The sequence below is a fragment of the Protobothrops mucrosquamatus genome, unplaced genomic scaffold, assembly GCF_001527695.2.
Source record: "Protobothrops mucrosquamatus isolate PMUCROS unplaced genomic scaffold, P.Mucros_1.0 scaffold148, whole genome shotgun sequence".
NCBI lineage: Eukaryota > Metazoa > Chordata > Lepidosauria > Squamata > Viperidae > Protobothrops > Protobothrops mucrosquamatus.
Genome location: NW_015386513.1, coordinates 505,950 through 522,314, shown reverse-complemented (window position 1 = coordinate 522,314; position 16,365 = coordinate 505,950). Strand labels below are relative to the sequence as shown.

Sequence of the window (16,365 nt, the reverse complement as noted above, 5' to 3'; positions counted from 1 at the left end):
AAACTGATGGGCTTTCATGCAGGTCCTTCCACATCTACCAGGAACAGTGCACTGTGGGAACCAGAGGACACAGCGAACAGATAGGTGACCTTTAGAGATTCATCCTTCCCTTTTTCTTGACATCAGGGTGAAATGCATCAGAGGGGCCAGTTATACATTCTTCCTTCCCAGGCAAGGAATTTTTATGGTTGCATCACCACAACTGCCTGGCTGGACCTTATTTAAAACTACCTAACTTCTTCTTGGCAAATCTGCTGTCATGCCAAAATTTTAACTACTAAATCAGCCATCTGATGCATCCCCTTATTGCCCTGTAGCGTCCTTGAGATCTGGTACCCTTGGATTAGATTGCCAATTTAACACATGTCAAAATCCTGAATATTCTACTAATTTTCATTGACCTTTTCATGAAGATGGGTCATCTAATTTCTTATAGGAGCCTCCCTTCCATAGCAGAGATTGCCCAGTTGTCCCACTGTTAGGTTTTCTGACCTGAAAGCATCCTAAACAACCTCATTTCCGACAGAGATTTAACTCTGATTTTGGAGAACTCTTTATCAATTTCTGAATGTTATTGCCCCTCAGCATATCAACCATAATCCAATGGTAAACTAGAGAAGACAAATGCCTTTGTGATTATATGAACTATTAAGGTTTCAGGTCACTGCTGCCTGCAGTCTCCTCCTGTTTCCCTAGGGTGGGAAGGAATTCCTTTTCCTTTAGGGTTACCAGATGGGGAGAGGGAGAAGAGGAGAATTCTGTAGATTTGAGAGAAAACTCCTGGCTAGGAGAAAGGGAATGGAAAAGCACTAGGATCTCCCAAGATGGAGGAAGTGGGGAGAGAGGGATGACTTGGTGGAAGGTGGTGGAAAAACCAGTTCTGACTAGGTCAGAATCAAACAGCCTGTAATGCATAGAAGGAAACCATCCCTCTCATTGGGAGAATGGCTTCAAACCTATCACACTATGTAGATGGGAGAAAATATGCAAAAATTAAAGTTTAAGTTCATTGTAAGTATCGCTTCCATCTTATGTACAACAGTTACTGGAATTCTTTTTTTTAAAGAGCTTTGTAAGATTTTTTTTCCCAATAAATCTACTGATTTGTGTTTGGAATTCCTACTTATGCATACTTTTAGTAGGAGTGTTATAGAGAGAAACCTGAAACCTCCTTCTTGAGCTCTGACTTTTTGAATTTGCCTCTGACATTCTGTTAGTTCTCTCCCCTTTCTTTTTCTAGAGAAATTGGAGTTTTTATATCCCTTCCACAGTCTTTGCAGCAGCCTCTGCTTGCTCAGCAGGAAGCAATAATTCAGTCAAACACAATGAGAAATCAGCCGCTATTCAGGACATTAGCTCTTTGTTGCACAGAGCTGAGCACACGGTCTCTCGGAATAGAAAGTTCTCTGGTGACTCCCTTCTGTTTCTTGTCTGTCCCTCCTAGTGAAAATTATTGGATGGATTGGGGGATGGGGGAGGCCAGAGAAGGAAAAGGTTGTGTTGTGAAGTTGCAACGCAAACTGTGTTCTTCTTGTGTCCAGTTCAGGATGCAAGTATAAATGACCAGGGTTTATATCATAATATTGCAATACAAATTTTCATTTTAATCATCAAACGTATGATGATAAATAGAGCTAGTTAAGATATGTTTCTGATATGTACCCTGGCTTTGCCTCATTGTGGTGTTAGAAATAGCTGTGTCCTCTGCCAATTGACACACTCCAAGCTTCTCCATTTAAGATTAACTTAAAGAGAAGTCCCAAATAGTATCATCTGTCCAAGGAAAGCAACCTTGTATAAATCCAACTGTGAACTTTACCCTATTGAAGCATGTCCATATTACCTTCATTTTGGATTTAAGTTTTAGTTTGTTCAGTCCAAACAATCTTCATATATCAACCTACAAATCTTTCAGCTTCTCTGGAAACTGTAGATAGAAATTAAGAGTTGAGCAGAGTATTGTCCATGCACTGATGAAATGTCCACCTAAGCTACACAGTGAGTAGCCCAGTAGTTCACATAAAGTGTACAGAGAGCAAGAGAGAACTCTGTAGCATCCCATAAATCAGTGACCATGAGAAGTAAGAGGACTATCCCTTCAGTACTTTCTAAGATGGATCTTCCAGGTAGGTGAGACTACATCAGGTCTCCAGAAAGATGGTCTAGACTCTAGAAGGATACTCTGATTGGTAGAATTAAAGATTCTTTCAAGCAAAACATAAACCCCCAAGAAGCTTTTCTGAATTCTAGCCAGATCCGTTCTTTATGGTCTTTATGGTTTGATATGTTCTACCAAAGGGAAGTTGCAAGACCACGATCTTCTTCCAAAGTTCTCACGTCCTGTTGCTCTGCAACCTTCCCCATTCTTTACTCCCCCCTTTGACTTTTCCACATCTGTCTGCTGTGTCTATTTCTACTTTGGATTCCCTTACTCTTTTGCTTCCTTAACCGTCTCAATATGCTTAACTACCAACAGTTTACGCCAACCAGACTAGGTTAGTTTGCAGTTTGGGTGTTAAGGAGAAAAGGATGAAAAGAAGGGGTTTGCTCTACTGGTGAGTCACAGTTCTGTAGAGGCAAGGACTGCCAGCTGTTGGGGAGGACAGCTGGGATATGCTCCAGACAGGTTGCTCTTGGCCTGGTGGTGTTTTTCAACCCCTGGTGAAAATAAATAGTGGGAGTATGTGACTTTTTGGTTTTTTCAGGCTTTTAAGCACAACTTTGGCATTGAAAACAAATTCTGACCTGGGGAAATAAAAAAGACGATTTTCTGAGCTCTATATCAACAGCTGTAAATAAATGCAAGTCAATTTCCCCCTAGCTATAAATACTGGAGGTGATTCTTTAGTGAGCTGTATAAAATAAATCTCCTCCTTCTAGGGGACTATTCTGGAGCTTGGCGTGGACATTAACGTGGCACTGAGAGTGGCAGTTTTATTTCCAGGCCTTTCTGCTAATTGTGATGTTTATAGGGGACAGAAATCTTTGCTTCTGCTTGAAAAGGTGGCAATTTTGCACCCTAAAGAGAGGTCAGTTTGGAAAAGAAGCAGCCTAGAGTCATTTTGCACCTTCCCTAAATATCACCCTGCTTTTTCTGATTAAAAAAACAACATTGTTTTGCCTCTTCCGTTTATATGCTGAGGCTGAGTTTTGCTGATAGGAACTTTCTAACCTTTCATTGAAGAAAGCACAATTGTCACTCCTCATTCACACACGAGACAAGCTCTGAGTTGCCTTCTGCAGAGATCCAGAAGTACCATCTTGTTAACCAAGTGTGCGTTATGGCCTTCGTGGAGGTCATTTGGGAAATGGTGCAAAGGGAAAGCTGACAGTCCTCTCAACTGCGCACATTAAGGACTCCTTGTCAGACCCGCCCCAGCCGGGTCAGTAGGAAACAAAAGGCCCTCGAGTGATAGCTTCTTTTACTAAGGATTACTGGTTGCAATGAAAGCAGGCTAGAACTAAGAGTTCCCGTGCAAAGTTACAAAGTTATTCCCTTTTGTGATTCCCCCTCCCTTTGATCAGTCCATCAGTGTCCAATAGCATCCCAGTGCGATGTTTTGGGAACCGCTTTGATGTCAGGCACGTCTTGAAATGGCTTCCCATTCTTTACCAAGCCAGGCATCTTTGGGCTTCGGGGTTAGTCCAGTTTTCACATGTCTGGTTCCTGTCAGTGCTAACCCCTCCCCCCATTTGTCTACTTCTCCTTCCTCCTGCACTATTTATTTATTTCAATTTAAATGGCTGCCCATCTCCTGCAAAGTGATTCTGAGCAGTGAACAATGAAACCAGGGATTAAAACATTCAACAAGACTAGTGAAAACAAACTGGATGGAGCAAAGTAAAGAAAGCAAGATCATAAGAGGGAAGATATGATGTAAAATAGCCAGTGTGCAGGCTCCCTCTCGGATCCTCAGGTTTTAAGAGCTGTCCGGAAGGTAACAACCTCCCCTTCGGAGGGAGGATGTTCCAAGAGGAGAAAAGGCCTGTCCCATAAATCCCATCAGATGGAGCTCCCTCACAGACGGGACCCACCCCAGGCCCTTCCTGCCAGACCTGATGGGATGGGTAGACTTGGCCAGGAAGAGGCAGTTCCTCAGGGAACTGCTCCCGTGCCATGTCGGGCTTTAAAGATCAAGGGCAGCACCCCCTTGAATTGGACTTGGAACTAAACTGGCAGCCTCTGTGAAAGCTAACCTGGTTTGGATTTGGTTAGCCCTTAGATGACAAAGCACCAACAGGTCTCAGGGCTATAGGCTAAAATTGAAAACATCACAGTGGGAGAAACAGCAGCAAACCACATCTGTGTTGCCCCCAAAACAATAGCAAGTCCATATTCATGACATCACCTTAGTCAAGTTTGACTCAAGGGAGGCGTGACTTTTTTTTACTGGTTGTGGGAACTCTGTTTCTAAAATGGTTTTTTTCCCATCAAAATAGGCAGAGCCACCAAGAGCAGACCGAGCCCTTAGAGAGGGATCTTCCGCCATCCCGTCCTTCCTTCATGCCCTCTTCCAAGGGCCTCTCCTGGCCTGTTTGAGGGAGGTGGGGATTAGAGTGGCAAGTGGGGATACTTCCTTTGCCCCTCTTCGGAAGCTGGGGGGCATTCTTTAAAAGACACGGATGTATAGCTACATATGTGCACCATTGCCTTCACGTAGCATCACAGCTTCCTGGTTGCCTTGGAGATCAAAGCAGCAGGTCAGACTGTTGAATCCGTTCTAGGACTGGACCGCTGAAATCTGACCACCCCTCACATGTTGCAAAACAAGGGAACCTTGAATCCCAGGCTTTCTGATTGCCTCCAATCTCTAATGCAAATGAACTTGGTGTAATTATCCCTGCATCTCTCAAAATGTACATCAGGAGAGGGGAGAGGTTTAATTCAGCTTCCTGTGCACTTAAAAATAGAATCATTCTGGCTTCTTCCCTGACTTGGTTGGTTTCCATGGTTGGTGACTTTTGACATACACCCCCGTCTTTCTCGGGCTCTGGTGACTGGTAGGGCCATCCAGGAGCCAAGGTAAACCAGGGGGGTGGCTGGGTGTTGAATTTTTGTCAGACAAATCTCCAACAGAAAGGAGGGCAAGCAGTGAGTCCCTTATCAGCCTTACTGGTCATAATGGGCTTACAAATCACATCTGGGCTGGTTAGACTACTGGCCTCATAGAGGCAGAGGTGCCAATTCCCACGTGTCCTTCTCTCTGGCTAGGATAGGAGAGATTCGTGTTTTCTGGGACTCAAGTCCTGTGGAAAGACACTTTGAGCATGGCTGTCTTTTGTTTAATATAGAAGAGCAGCTTTTTCAAAAGACTATGCTAAAAGAAGAACAATTTAAAAATAACAAGAGAAGGAGATATAGATAGCTATATTATAATGCAAATTATTTTACATAGTCAATAATTAAAGACTTTTTAATGCATTTTTCTTCAGACGACAAGTCCGCTCAATTCAACAGGGCAGTGAGCTTTTCAGTGCAAAAAGTGGGACAGGTGTGATGCTTGGCTCCTGCACCTGGGGAAGTGAAGAGACTCTTCCTTTCCAAATGTAGCCGCTTCCCAGTGGCCTTTGCGTCACTGCAACACTGAGCACAATGAAAGACGAAAGAATGTGCAAATATTTTCCTTGCATTACATTGGCAATTCTGTCAATCATTTTCTTTTGTCACCCCACACTGAAGAGGCCAACAGAAAGAATGTAGTGGTTGGAAGGATGCCTTCATGTGCAGCTTTGCCTCTGTGCCATCTGGCCTATATGTTCTCTGGCAGATGATCCAAATATGCCAGGCCTTCCTGTTGCACAGAAGGTGTGTGTGTGTGTGTGTGTGCATGCAGATGTTCCTCTTCCAGGCTTTTCTGCTAAAAACAGGATCGGGGAAAAGCCAAAACCCCTTGCCAGAAGGAAGCCAAGGAAACTTTGATGTGGAGTCCTTAGTGCTCTCAGTTTTCTTGCAGACGTTTCATTACCCAACTAGGTAACGCCATCAGTGCTAGTGGGGAGTGATGTTTACTCTCTTTTATAACAACCAACTCAGACAAAATAAAACCGAACAGTAAACAACAGCCTAATCAAGCAACCACCAAGAACACTCTAGTACCAACACCAACAGGATAAGTCAGTTGTGAGGAAACCCCATTCCTGTCTAGCACTGATGGTGTTACTTAGATGGATAATGAAACATCTGGAAGCAAGCCACCCAGCTCAGAGAACACCATGGACCCCCACAGTTCTTGAACTACAAACATTCCCTTCTATTGGTACTGAAATTGCCACCCTGTGTCTTGAAGAAAGAGAAGGAAGCATCTCTGGAACCAGACTCTACTTATCCTCATGTGCACTAAAAATAGTGTGTTTGAACTTGGACACGTGGGACTCGTAGAGGGATGTCTTAGATTATCTGCTACTCTCTACTGAGTATGTTCTGTTTCTGGAGAGAGAAGAGGGGGGAAAAGAGGTAAGGAAATTAGACTGTCCAGAAAATGGTGGTAAGGAATCACCAGAATATGGGTGGGTGGGGGGGATGTTGTGTTTCTTGGTTCTGTTTCCACCACTCCCCCCCCCTTCCATGCCCCCTTACTCACGTTCTTGCTGACCAGAGCCCTGGTTGTGCTTGGAGCTGCTTCCCACAAAGGAAATTCTGAATGGCGGCTGCCTGGGCTGGGCTGGGAGATTGCAAGCAGGCTGACTGATGAGGAGGCAGGGACTGTGTTTCAGGGTGTTGTTCTCATGTGATTGGCCTCTTCTTGGAATCTGGGGTGTGTGTGAAGTGTTGTGTAGTGGTTGTGGCCCAAAAGCTCAGGGCAACATCACCTTTCTCCAGTCAGCAACTGTGAGGGGCTGGAGAGGTTGGGCAGTTTGCAAAGGTTAGCCTTGAAAGTCTACGGAGATCCTCCATCATCCAGGTCTCACGGTTGTCCCACGGGTGCTTCTTCCAAAAGGCAACAGGACTTTCTTGGTTTTGTCTTTGGAAACGTTTCGCTTCTCTCTTCGAGAACTGAAGAAGCTCCTTGGATGAGAAGTGAAACATTTTCAATGACAAAACCAAGAAAGTCCAGTTGCCTTTTGGAAAAAGCACCTTTGGATCAGTCTTGAATGATTTCAGTTCCTACCTTTCAGTTTAGGAATGATGCAAATCCATTTGTCTCAGTGAATGATGGCTAAAAGCCATAAAGGGGGCTTGAAAAGTGTCCCTGAAGAGCCACCACCGGGGCTGAATGAGCTTTCAAGCTGTGTACATGAGCAGGGAAGAGGGAAGCTTTGAAGCTCCACTTTTACCTTGGAAGCCTCACGCCAAGCAAGGGAAGCTCTACAGCTGCTTTGATCAAAGCAGCCGTGAAAGAAGAGCCCGTCATTGTGAGGCCAGCGGGACTGGCAAGCTTTTGCTCAGCCCAGCCACTCGAACGCTGCTCTGTCTCTTCCGTTGGTAGCTTCTTGTCTCGGCTTCCAAGGTAGGATCTGGAGGCTGGACAATCCGACTGCTGGAATTGTGGATGAAGAATCCCAGCTGCGGGTAACCAAGTCAAAAGCTTCCGATTCTTCTCCAGCAAGTAAAAGACAGGGATGGCTCACTCCTTATGCTGCCAGGTGGTATCATGGCTGCTTGAGCTGATCTTCTCATTGTATTTGGCTGATTGCACTTGAATCCTTCTAGAAGGGTTCTGGGTTCAAACCAGGCATCACCCTATGTGGAAATTTCCTCCATCCTTTTAAAAAGCTGCCAGGTGAATCTGCTGCTGCTTTGACTTTTATTGTCTGGCCAGAAGGTTGTAATGGACCCCCAAAAGGGGACCACACTTGCAGTATAATGTTGAGTTTGAATCATGGACTAGCATGCAGTCCTTGCCTGGTCATAAAAACCTAAAGCCCATTTGCAGAGTCACTGGGAGGTTTTTAGCATCTTGTTCAGCTGGAAAAGTTTCAGACGGAATCCAGTTCACATTATGTCTGATTTTCTGGATCAGGGAGTTCTTTACCTGCAGACAACACTGCATCAGTTTGCCAGAGAAGTATTTCCTTCCTTCTTTCATCTTATTTTCTGGACCCAGGACGCTTGTTTGGTGCATTTGCAACATTCTCCAGGGTTTCGTGACTGACAACAAGTGTTTACAGCTTGGTCATTTCAAATGGGTCTGGTCAAATGGGAGTCCCACTGCTTGCCTTCAGTTGCCAGGCAAAAGAATTCTCCTGCATTTTCCTACCAGTTGTTATTCAATTTATAAAGGCAAATTTGAGTAGAAATGTCTTTCAAAGCAAATGGGGGGGGGGATTGAGTGGTATGGATTGAGTGGTATCTTGCTCTTATTAATGACAAGAGGGAGAAGAGATGGGTGTAAACATGCTCGCCTTCTACGTGCAATCATTTCCTAACAGACTGTAGCCTCTAATATTTGTTCTTCCCTTCAATTGTGTCTGGTTTTCGGAGGCTGCCTGGACAAGTCCCTGCAGTTTTCTTGGCAAGGTTTTTCAGAAGTACTTTCCCATAGCCTCCTTCCTACGGCCGAGAGAAAGTGACTGGCCCAAGGTCACTCCACTGGCTTTGCGCCCAAGGTGGGACTAGAACTCCCGTTCTCCCAGTTCCTAGCCTGATGCCTTAACTCCATTAAATCCCAAAGAAAGACATCGGAGTGGCCCCTTCTCCCACCGAGGCACCAAATTCAGTACAGTTGCAGTGCTGCCTTTCTCTGAAGAAATGGCTGGAGAATTTTTCATTTCCGAAAAATTGTCCGCTCAATTTCTTTATGCTTTTTCAATGTCAAAAGGCCCTCGCTGTTCACCATGGAGTGGCCAGCTTGCATGCAGGTAAAAGAGAAAAAACACCCCTGGCGCTCAGTGCCCGGCATCCTGTGTGAAGCGGCTGCAGCCCTGGCTGAAACTCTCTGGGGGTCCTGTGCATGGCAAGCCCTGGTGAAGTGGGCACCAGAGTGGGAGAGAAGTACAAGGCAGCCTGTATTTGTTTTTTGACCAGCCAGAGAAGCCCTGCATGTACAGCCTTGCATGTGTCCGGCAGAGCCCTGCAAGTAATTGCCTCGCCATCCATTCTCCTCCTGCAATTACTTGCTGAGGCCTGCTGAGAGTCTCCAGCTTCCCAGCATATCCATGACTTAAGTGATTCCGGGCTGCTCCCTGCTGCCACTGGGGCCATAAGGATTTTGCATTGATTCTTTTTGGTTCTCTCATTTTGCTCATGAGGAATGACTTGCCTGCAGCCCGGATTGCAGGGTGGGGGGTGGGGGGGTGGGGGTGGGGGTGGCGAGGCTGCAAGTGGGACATAACAAGCTGCATCCAACTTTTGCATTCAGGTTTTTTTTTCCTTTGCTCCTTTTCCCACCTGCCATGAGTTCTTTTCTTCCCCTTTCATAGTGTGGACGCAATGCTGAAAACTTCGACCGGTTTTTCACTCGCCATCCACCTGTCTTAACTCCACCTGACCAGGAAGTCATCAGGAACATTGACCAATCAGAATTTGAAGGCTTTTCTTTTCTTAACTCTGTGTTTTTTAAGCCAGAAGTCAAGAGCTAAGTAGACCATCCTCCCCCTCCCCCCACCCCTTGCACCCCCATGACCATGTCCATTTGGTCCCGGCTGCTGTGTGGTGGCACCCTCTGTTGCAACCATTAGCTGTCATGCTTTGGATATATTTTTTTTTCTTTTGTGGTGATACTGGAATGACCATCCTTCAAAGACCTGAGCCGCAACTGAGTGTTGTTGCATCAGTGGCACAGGCGGGAGAAAGAGCAACTGAGGTGTGATGGCTGTGAGTCTAAAGACCAGGTTATCTTGGAGGTTGAACCACTCTGGGCAGGAGGCAAGAGTTGACAATCCCGTTTCCTTTAAAGTTAGCGAAACGCCTCTGGATCTTGAGCACCTTTTGGTGGTGCTCTCCTCTTCTCCTCCCCACTCGGCTTCTTCCCAAGGAAGCAGTTTGCAAAAGGAGTGGACATGGTCTGGCTTTGCAAGATGGAACTTGGCTCAGCTTCTCTGTCCCTTGCAGCACCACATGTTTAGAGGATGCTGCCTCCTTGCCTTCTGGCGACGTTGATGTGAAACCCATCTGTACAGAGAGACAACTCTCTGCTATTTCCATGGCGCCTGCAAAAGTCACAATGACTCAGAACCGGCTGCCAGAGGCCTTTGGGTACAGCCTGCGTTTAGTCCCCAAACCTCAGTGAATCCATGAAGCCTATCAGTAGATGTTCATACTCCGGGATGTTTATTATTCCTATTCCCAGGAATCCTAGGGAATTGAGATGAGGGACTAGGACAGTGGTGGCGAACCTATGGCACGGGTGCCAGAGGCGGCACTCAGAGCCCTCTCTGTGGGCACGCGCGCCGTCGCCCCAGTCCTAGGCCTTCAGCTGGGTTTTATAAAACCTTTTCGCTTTAGGCCTCCGCCACCATGTGTAAAAAAAAAAAAAGGTTCAATCAGTCAATTTCAACTTCTCACGGGGGAAAAAAAATATCTTGCAAAGTTGGAATTGATTGATTGAACTTTTTAGCCCCACCCAGTCTGCCGTTATTACTGCAGCCACGGCTACCCAATTGGCCACCCCCAGCCAATGGGCCACACCCACCCAGTACTCGACGATGCATAAGTGGGTTTTGTGTTGCAGTTTGGGCACTCGGTCTCTAAAAGGTTCGCCATCACTGGACTAGGATAGTCTCCAGACCCTTTGAAGGAAGTCATGCCAGTTAGATGGGGTGAGGGAGGCAGAAGGAGGCAGCTTCTGTCCCCAAGTGGGCCGTGTTTGAAGTTGCTCACCCCCCCATAGGAATTCCACAACATCCACCTTCAGTTGTGCCATCACCATTTCTCGTGTTCTCCTTAACTATTCCATTTATTTGCATTAGTAAATTCGCACATAAGAGAAGTCCTGGAACTGGATCTGGCCTTCCCAAGGCTAACTGAAAATCATAAGCAGGAGACCGAGACAGACACTGTCTGGTCTCACCCAGCAATGGTGATGACATCGTTCCAGATAGCAGGGAAGGTTTCCTGGGGGAATCCCTGGATGGTCCTAGCATGAAGGAGAGTGGATCCTATAAGGGTCTCAGGTGGAAGAAAAGAGCCTCATCTTGAGGAAGAAGGAATCTTCCTGGCTTGCCCAGTTCAGTCAAAAACAGGCACCCGGAAGGATGGACCCTGTGACCTGGACCCTGTGACCTGGCACAGCAGAAGACGGGAGTCAGTGTTTCTGGAGAGTGGAGAAGAGGGAACCCCGGGCTTTGTGGGGACACGGCCGCAGGGGAGGGAAAGGCAGTGCACCAGGAAGGTCTTCCAGAGCCAGTCAGTATTGAGATCCCTGATTTGCTTTCAGTACTAGAAGAGAGGAGGAGGAGAAGGGTTCCCACGGGGAGGGGGGGGATTGACCCTTGGAATCACTGAGCCTGGACCCTGCTGGGGTTGAGTTTGTGGAGCCACTTCTGTTTTTGTTTTTTTAGCCCAGGTTGCCCTGCCCTGATAAGCAGGCACATTTCAGCAAAATGTCACCACTTGCTCTCAGGAGACCCCAGCCTGGCCATCAGAATTCCCTCTGAACACCTTGGAGTCAATGGTCAACCTTGTATCTACCATCCCATGTTGCAGTTTTTACGTTTAATTCATATCAACCCCGTGTGGCACCTTTGCAAGTGTTTTGGGGGAGGGGGCGAGGGTGGATGCCGTTTGTCCAGCTGCCAAATTAACAAATTCCATATGTCCCACCGTGCTTTATTTGTGTCAAAAATTTAGTATTTTACTAAAATTAAGCTGATATTTAAAATCCAAGAGGTTTGTGTGTAACTTGACTGAAGCTGTAAAATATTTTTGTTTTGGCTAATATTCTACTGAGAATAAGAGATATTTTCTGCTGGAATTTGAAGTTGTCTGTGTTTTTGAGAAAGAGGAAGAGAAAGAAAGAAAGAAAGAAAGAAAGAAAGAAAGAAAGAAAGAAAGAAAGAAAGAAAGAAAGAAAGAAAGAAAGAAAGAAAGAAAGAAAGAAAGAAAGATTCCTTTAAAGTTTGGATTATTATTTCTCTTTTGTTCTTTCCCATGTCATGCTTGTGGGGTATGCAACTACCAGTTTGCTTTTGAGTTGTTTATGTTATGCCAACTTTTCCCCCCCAGAAAGTTATAAAATAAAAAGTAAATATTATTTTGAGGAAACCTCAATTTATTCTAAAACAGGTCTTCAATGAGAGGGGAATAATTTGAAAGCAAAATCTCTGCTCAGATGTTCAAATCTGACAGCAGTAACAGTTATATTACATTTATTACTTTTTAGAAAACATCAGGGCCAAAACTGTTGAACTTGACATGTGAAATTTAATCATGAATTTCAAAATGAACTTTCAGCAAGATTTAGGATACTTCTTTAGAAATATATGTTAACCTCAGTTTTTAAAAAAAAAGAGTCAAGAAGAAAGTCCTCTGTAAAAAAATGAAATTTCAGATATGGGTGTTTTTAGCTTCAACTCTAAAAAATATTGGGTAATCTGCATCAGAGTGTTAAAAATTCTGAGTAGAAAACCCTACAATTGTTCTATGATTCTTTAGGGTTCTTGCATTGAGACTCCATTCCCTAAATGATACCTTCTAACTCAAAATTTAAAATCTAGCACCCTTGAGATGATGGTTTCCTCAAGACCTTCAGAGAGAATGCAACTCTGGAGCAATACAAGACCCATGTAGCACTTACCTGGAGAACGTGGGTCTTGGAGATAAGAGCCCATTGCTTAACATTCCAACTCCTCAGAAATGGGGGGCCTCTGAAGGACTCGTGCTCTTCTCCTTCTCACTGCTCAATCCAAGGACATGGAGTCCTCGGTCAACTGAGGATTCAGGAACTTAAGCAATTGAAAGTTGCATCATCAAAGTCATTGGCAACACTTGATGGTTATGTGGCATTGTTGCTTGTCCAAGCATCACCCCTGGAGATGGCATGACCTTGACTTCTTCCCAAATATTCAGATGGTGCCTAAGGAAACCAGAAGGGCTGCTCTTTTCTCAGTCCAAATGATGAAGCTGCCTCCGTTTTCTCTGATGTTTGCAAATAACACAACCCTTCCTTTACAGGCTCTTTCAAAGCCCACAGCAAGGTTTTCTGAGGGATGCTTTGGCTAAGGTCCCACCCCTCCCCGAAAGCTTCTCTGTCACATCAGGCAGCATGTGGTCATCCCACGACTCACCATCGGCCCACCATTTTGCTCGGAGACAGTTGTCCAATTAGCAGGGTTCATGAAGGAGAGAAAGCAAGAGAGAGATCCAAATAACAAATTGTGCCCCTCCGCACCTCCCATTGAGTGACTATGAGAAAAACATGGGAAAGGTTACCCAGGGGAAGACACACATTCTTGGTAAGCCTTCTTAAGGAAACAGATGAGACATAGTTTTCAGGACATAACTCCACATGATTTCATCAATAATCATCTTTACCCTTCAGTAATAACAGACACGACCACCTACATACAACAAGGAGGGCCGCTGTCCTGCTGTTTTTTTGCCTAGAGCAGCCTTGCCCAGTCTCGGGCCTTGGATTCAACTCCCCCGGCCCTTGTCCTGATGGGATTCCGTCCAGCACATCTGATTAGCACCAGATTGTGGGGGATTCTCCTAGGTGGAGCAAGGGTGAGGTAGAAAGCTTGGGGACCTTGCATAGTTGAGCTGAAGGGGAATTTTGCCTTTCCTGTAGCTCTGTGCTTGTTTCCACACAAATGTTCAAAGCAAAATGGGGATCTGTGTTGCTCAGCAGGGTCTGTGACAATTCACTGCAGCCGACTCGGCACGGGACAACTCGCCAGGGGACAAGAGTTACATTAATATGAAAGAAATGGTGGAATAGAATCATCAAAGAAAGGACGCAAAAGGAGGGACAAAATAAAATGTGAATGACAAAAATTTAAATATTTTTAAATTTATTTTAAATAATTAAATTGAATTGTTCAGTTGTCCCGCAGTGAGTTGGTCGTGGTAAGGTGGCCACAGCGAGTTGGCTGTGATGAGTTGTTCCATTCCTTGCACAGCATGTAGCCCCCGTGTCAACTCTCAAAATAGCAAGACTGTAGTATTTAAGACGGCTTGATCAGGAGCAGACAAGGAGAACAATCCTAGTTATTTTGGCATTAATTCCAAATGAATTCATTTGTTGTTCTGAAATGCATCTGAAAAGTGCCACCTCGCAGCCAAGGTGGCCCTTTCGTTAACCCCACCTCAAAATACCAATTATTTTTCTTTCCTTTGGAACTACCGGTATTATGTTGTGGTTACTCTATTAATACAGTAGATTTCCTTGTACCCTCTTCAATGTGTTACTGATTGGCCTGCTATTTTTTGACCAGTTGATGATAACCCTAAAAAGCATTCACAGATACACACAAAACACAACCCACTATATAACTGGCCATTTAAGAGCACTGCCTGAACACAGCCATGAGACAGAAATCCATTGATCAAAAATTGGTGTTAAAACCTCCCACTTCTAGGTCAGGATCTCGCTGACCAGACAAGAAAAAAGCAGAATTTGATTGGCCTTCTGTATCTGCTAATCCTGAGTTTGTATATTTGTTTTGTTTGCTTGATTTTTTTTTATCCCATCTTGGCAACTACAATGTCACAATGAAAGTAACAACAGAATTTAAGCAACTTAAAATCCAAATCATGAAAGTGAAACCCACCTAGGGGCAGAAGTAATAAGAACAAGAAGAGGCACCGGTGATATTCAAAAAAATCTCTATTCTTAATAGTTTCTTAAAATTCCTGGGAGGGCAGCTTGAACACCTTGGGGAGTGCCTTCTAGCTCCCTGGGCACCTGGGAATGTGGGACAATGAGAAGCCCCTGCCTCCATGTCCTAACAACCAGGCTGAACCCAGTTGGGGTACCAGGGCCCAAGCCATGGAGGGCTTTACAGGGTATACTTTAAGTTTCTCCCTGAAACAAAGTCCCTGGCTGACAATGCAGTAAGGGAATCAATTCCCTGATCACCAAAGTGCAGGCCCAGATACGGATTCAGCCTCATGCTCAGTCAAGCTCCCGTTTTGTCTTTCTCCACCGGTGCTCCCCGTGGCTCCCCACGCTGCCCCCGAACTCGGGCAATTCTCAGTTTGGTTGCAGGGGAGTCAATCCAAGGGCCCCACTTGCTGAGGGCATCCGCAGAGTGGAGCTACTCAGTAAATGGAGACGCATCCTCCATTCCGCTGCTGCCGCCGGTCCATCCATGCTGGGCCCCTTGCTGTCCTGGAAGCCTTGCGATGGCTTCATCCGGCACCAGCAGAGCCTCTGTGTAAGTACTGATCTGGAGAGGTGCCCCTAGCCAGGCGATGGCAGTGGGACCCCCTCACCCTTTCCCAGCACTTGGGTGATGTGGCCCCTTTTGCTGGGGCTCCTCCTTGTGTTTTCCTCTGCACTGCTTTTAATTATTTTGCTTTTTCATCCAACAGAAAGACAAACACGACACTTCCAACTTCGATAAGGAGTTCACGAGGCAGCCCGTGGAACTCACGCCCACCGACAAACTCTTCATCATGAATTTGGACCAGAATGAGTTTGCAGGCTTCTCCTACACTAACCCTGAGTTTGTTATTAACGTTTAGGCAAATATTCCTACTGTTGTATTTGTAGGGCTGAACCCCAGGATGCTGTGTGTGTGTGTGTGTGTGTGTGTGTGTGTGTGTGTGTGAATGTATGCCTGAACCCACCCATGCTCTCACAGTCTTTAGTCTTCCGGGGTTGATGGGGCCCATGATCCCAGATAAGAGCAGAGGTGGCTGGCTGTTTTCCGTCTCCCTTCCTCTTTGTATGCACAAATGGTAGAGATGCCCCGATCCATGGGGGACTCCCGCTTGTTCTAGGGAAAGAGTGGCTGGCATTCTCAGAATCTCCAGCCAGGATGTTTCTGTCTGATTTCAAGACTATGGTCTCAAAGTACCAGACTTACTTCTGTCTTTGTGTTTTGCAATTTCTCTGAAACTGAAGCACTGATTCTTTTTCTGTCTTGGAATGCTAAGCATGCTTTATGCCCTCCACACATATGGCTGCAGCTGTGACCCCGTATTATTGTTTGGTTGTTGTTCCAAGATGTCCAAGAATCCAAAAAGTCAACATGATGGCCCCACCCCCTTTTATATTATGCACCATTATTGATACACACACCCCAAACAACCTGTTGTTCAGGCCAGAACCAAATCTGTCGGTGTGGAGAACTTTGTGTCCTACAGTTGTTTCCAAAATGAACATCTCCTTCTTTAGTGGCTGTGAACACACCTTTAGAACCAAATTTCATTCCCAACCCCAAATTCATACAGTTGAAGGGTTTACTTAGGGCTCTGCTGCTTTGAGGGCAGGAGGAAAGAAGCCAAAAAGGAGAAAATAAATAATAAGAGGGCATTTAAAC

At 45.5% G+C, this 16,365-nt stretch overlaps 1 protein-coding gene across 1 annotated transcript in view; it reads left to right on the top strand.

Moving 5' to 3' along the window:
* The window catches only part of PRKCB (protein kinase C beta), a gene marked incomplete at its 5' end in the record, with an annotated part of 135,671 nt that extends 120,106 nt beyond the window's left edge, over positions 1-15,565 (top strand). The window contains one exon of the mRNA XM_015813256.2: positions 15,413-15,565. Within this exon, the coding sequence (XP_015668742.2) occupies positions 15,413-15,565 (153 nt within the window). The remainder of the gene's footprint in view (positions 1-15,412) is intronic.
* Positions 15,566-16,365: the final 800 nt, after the last annotated feature.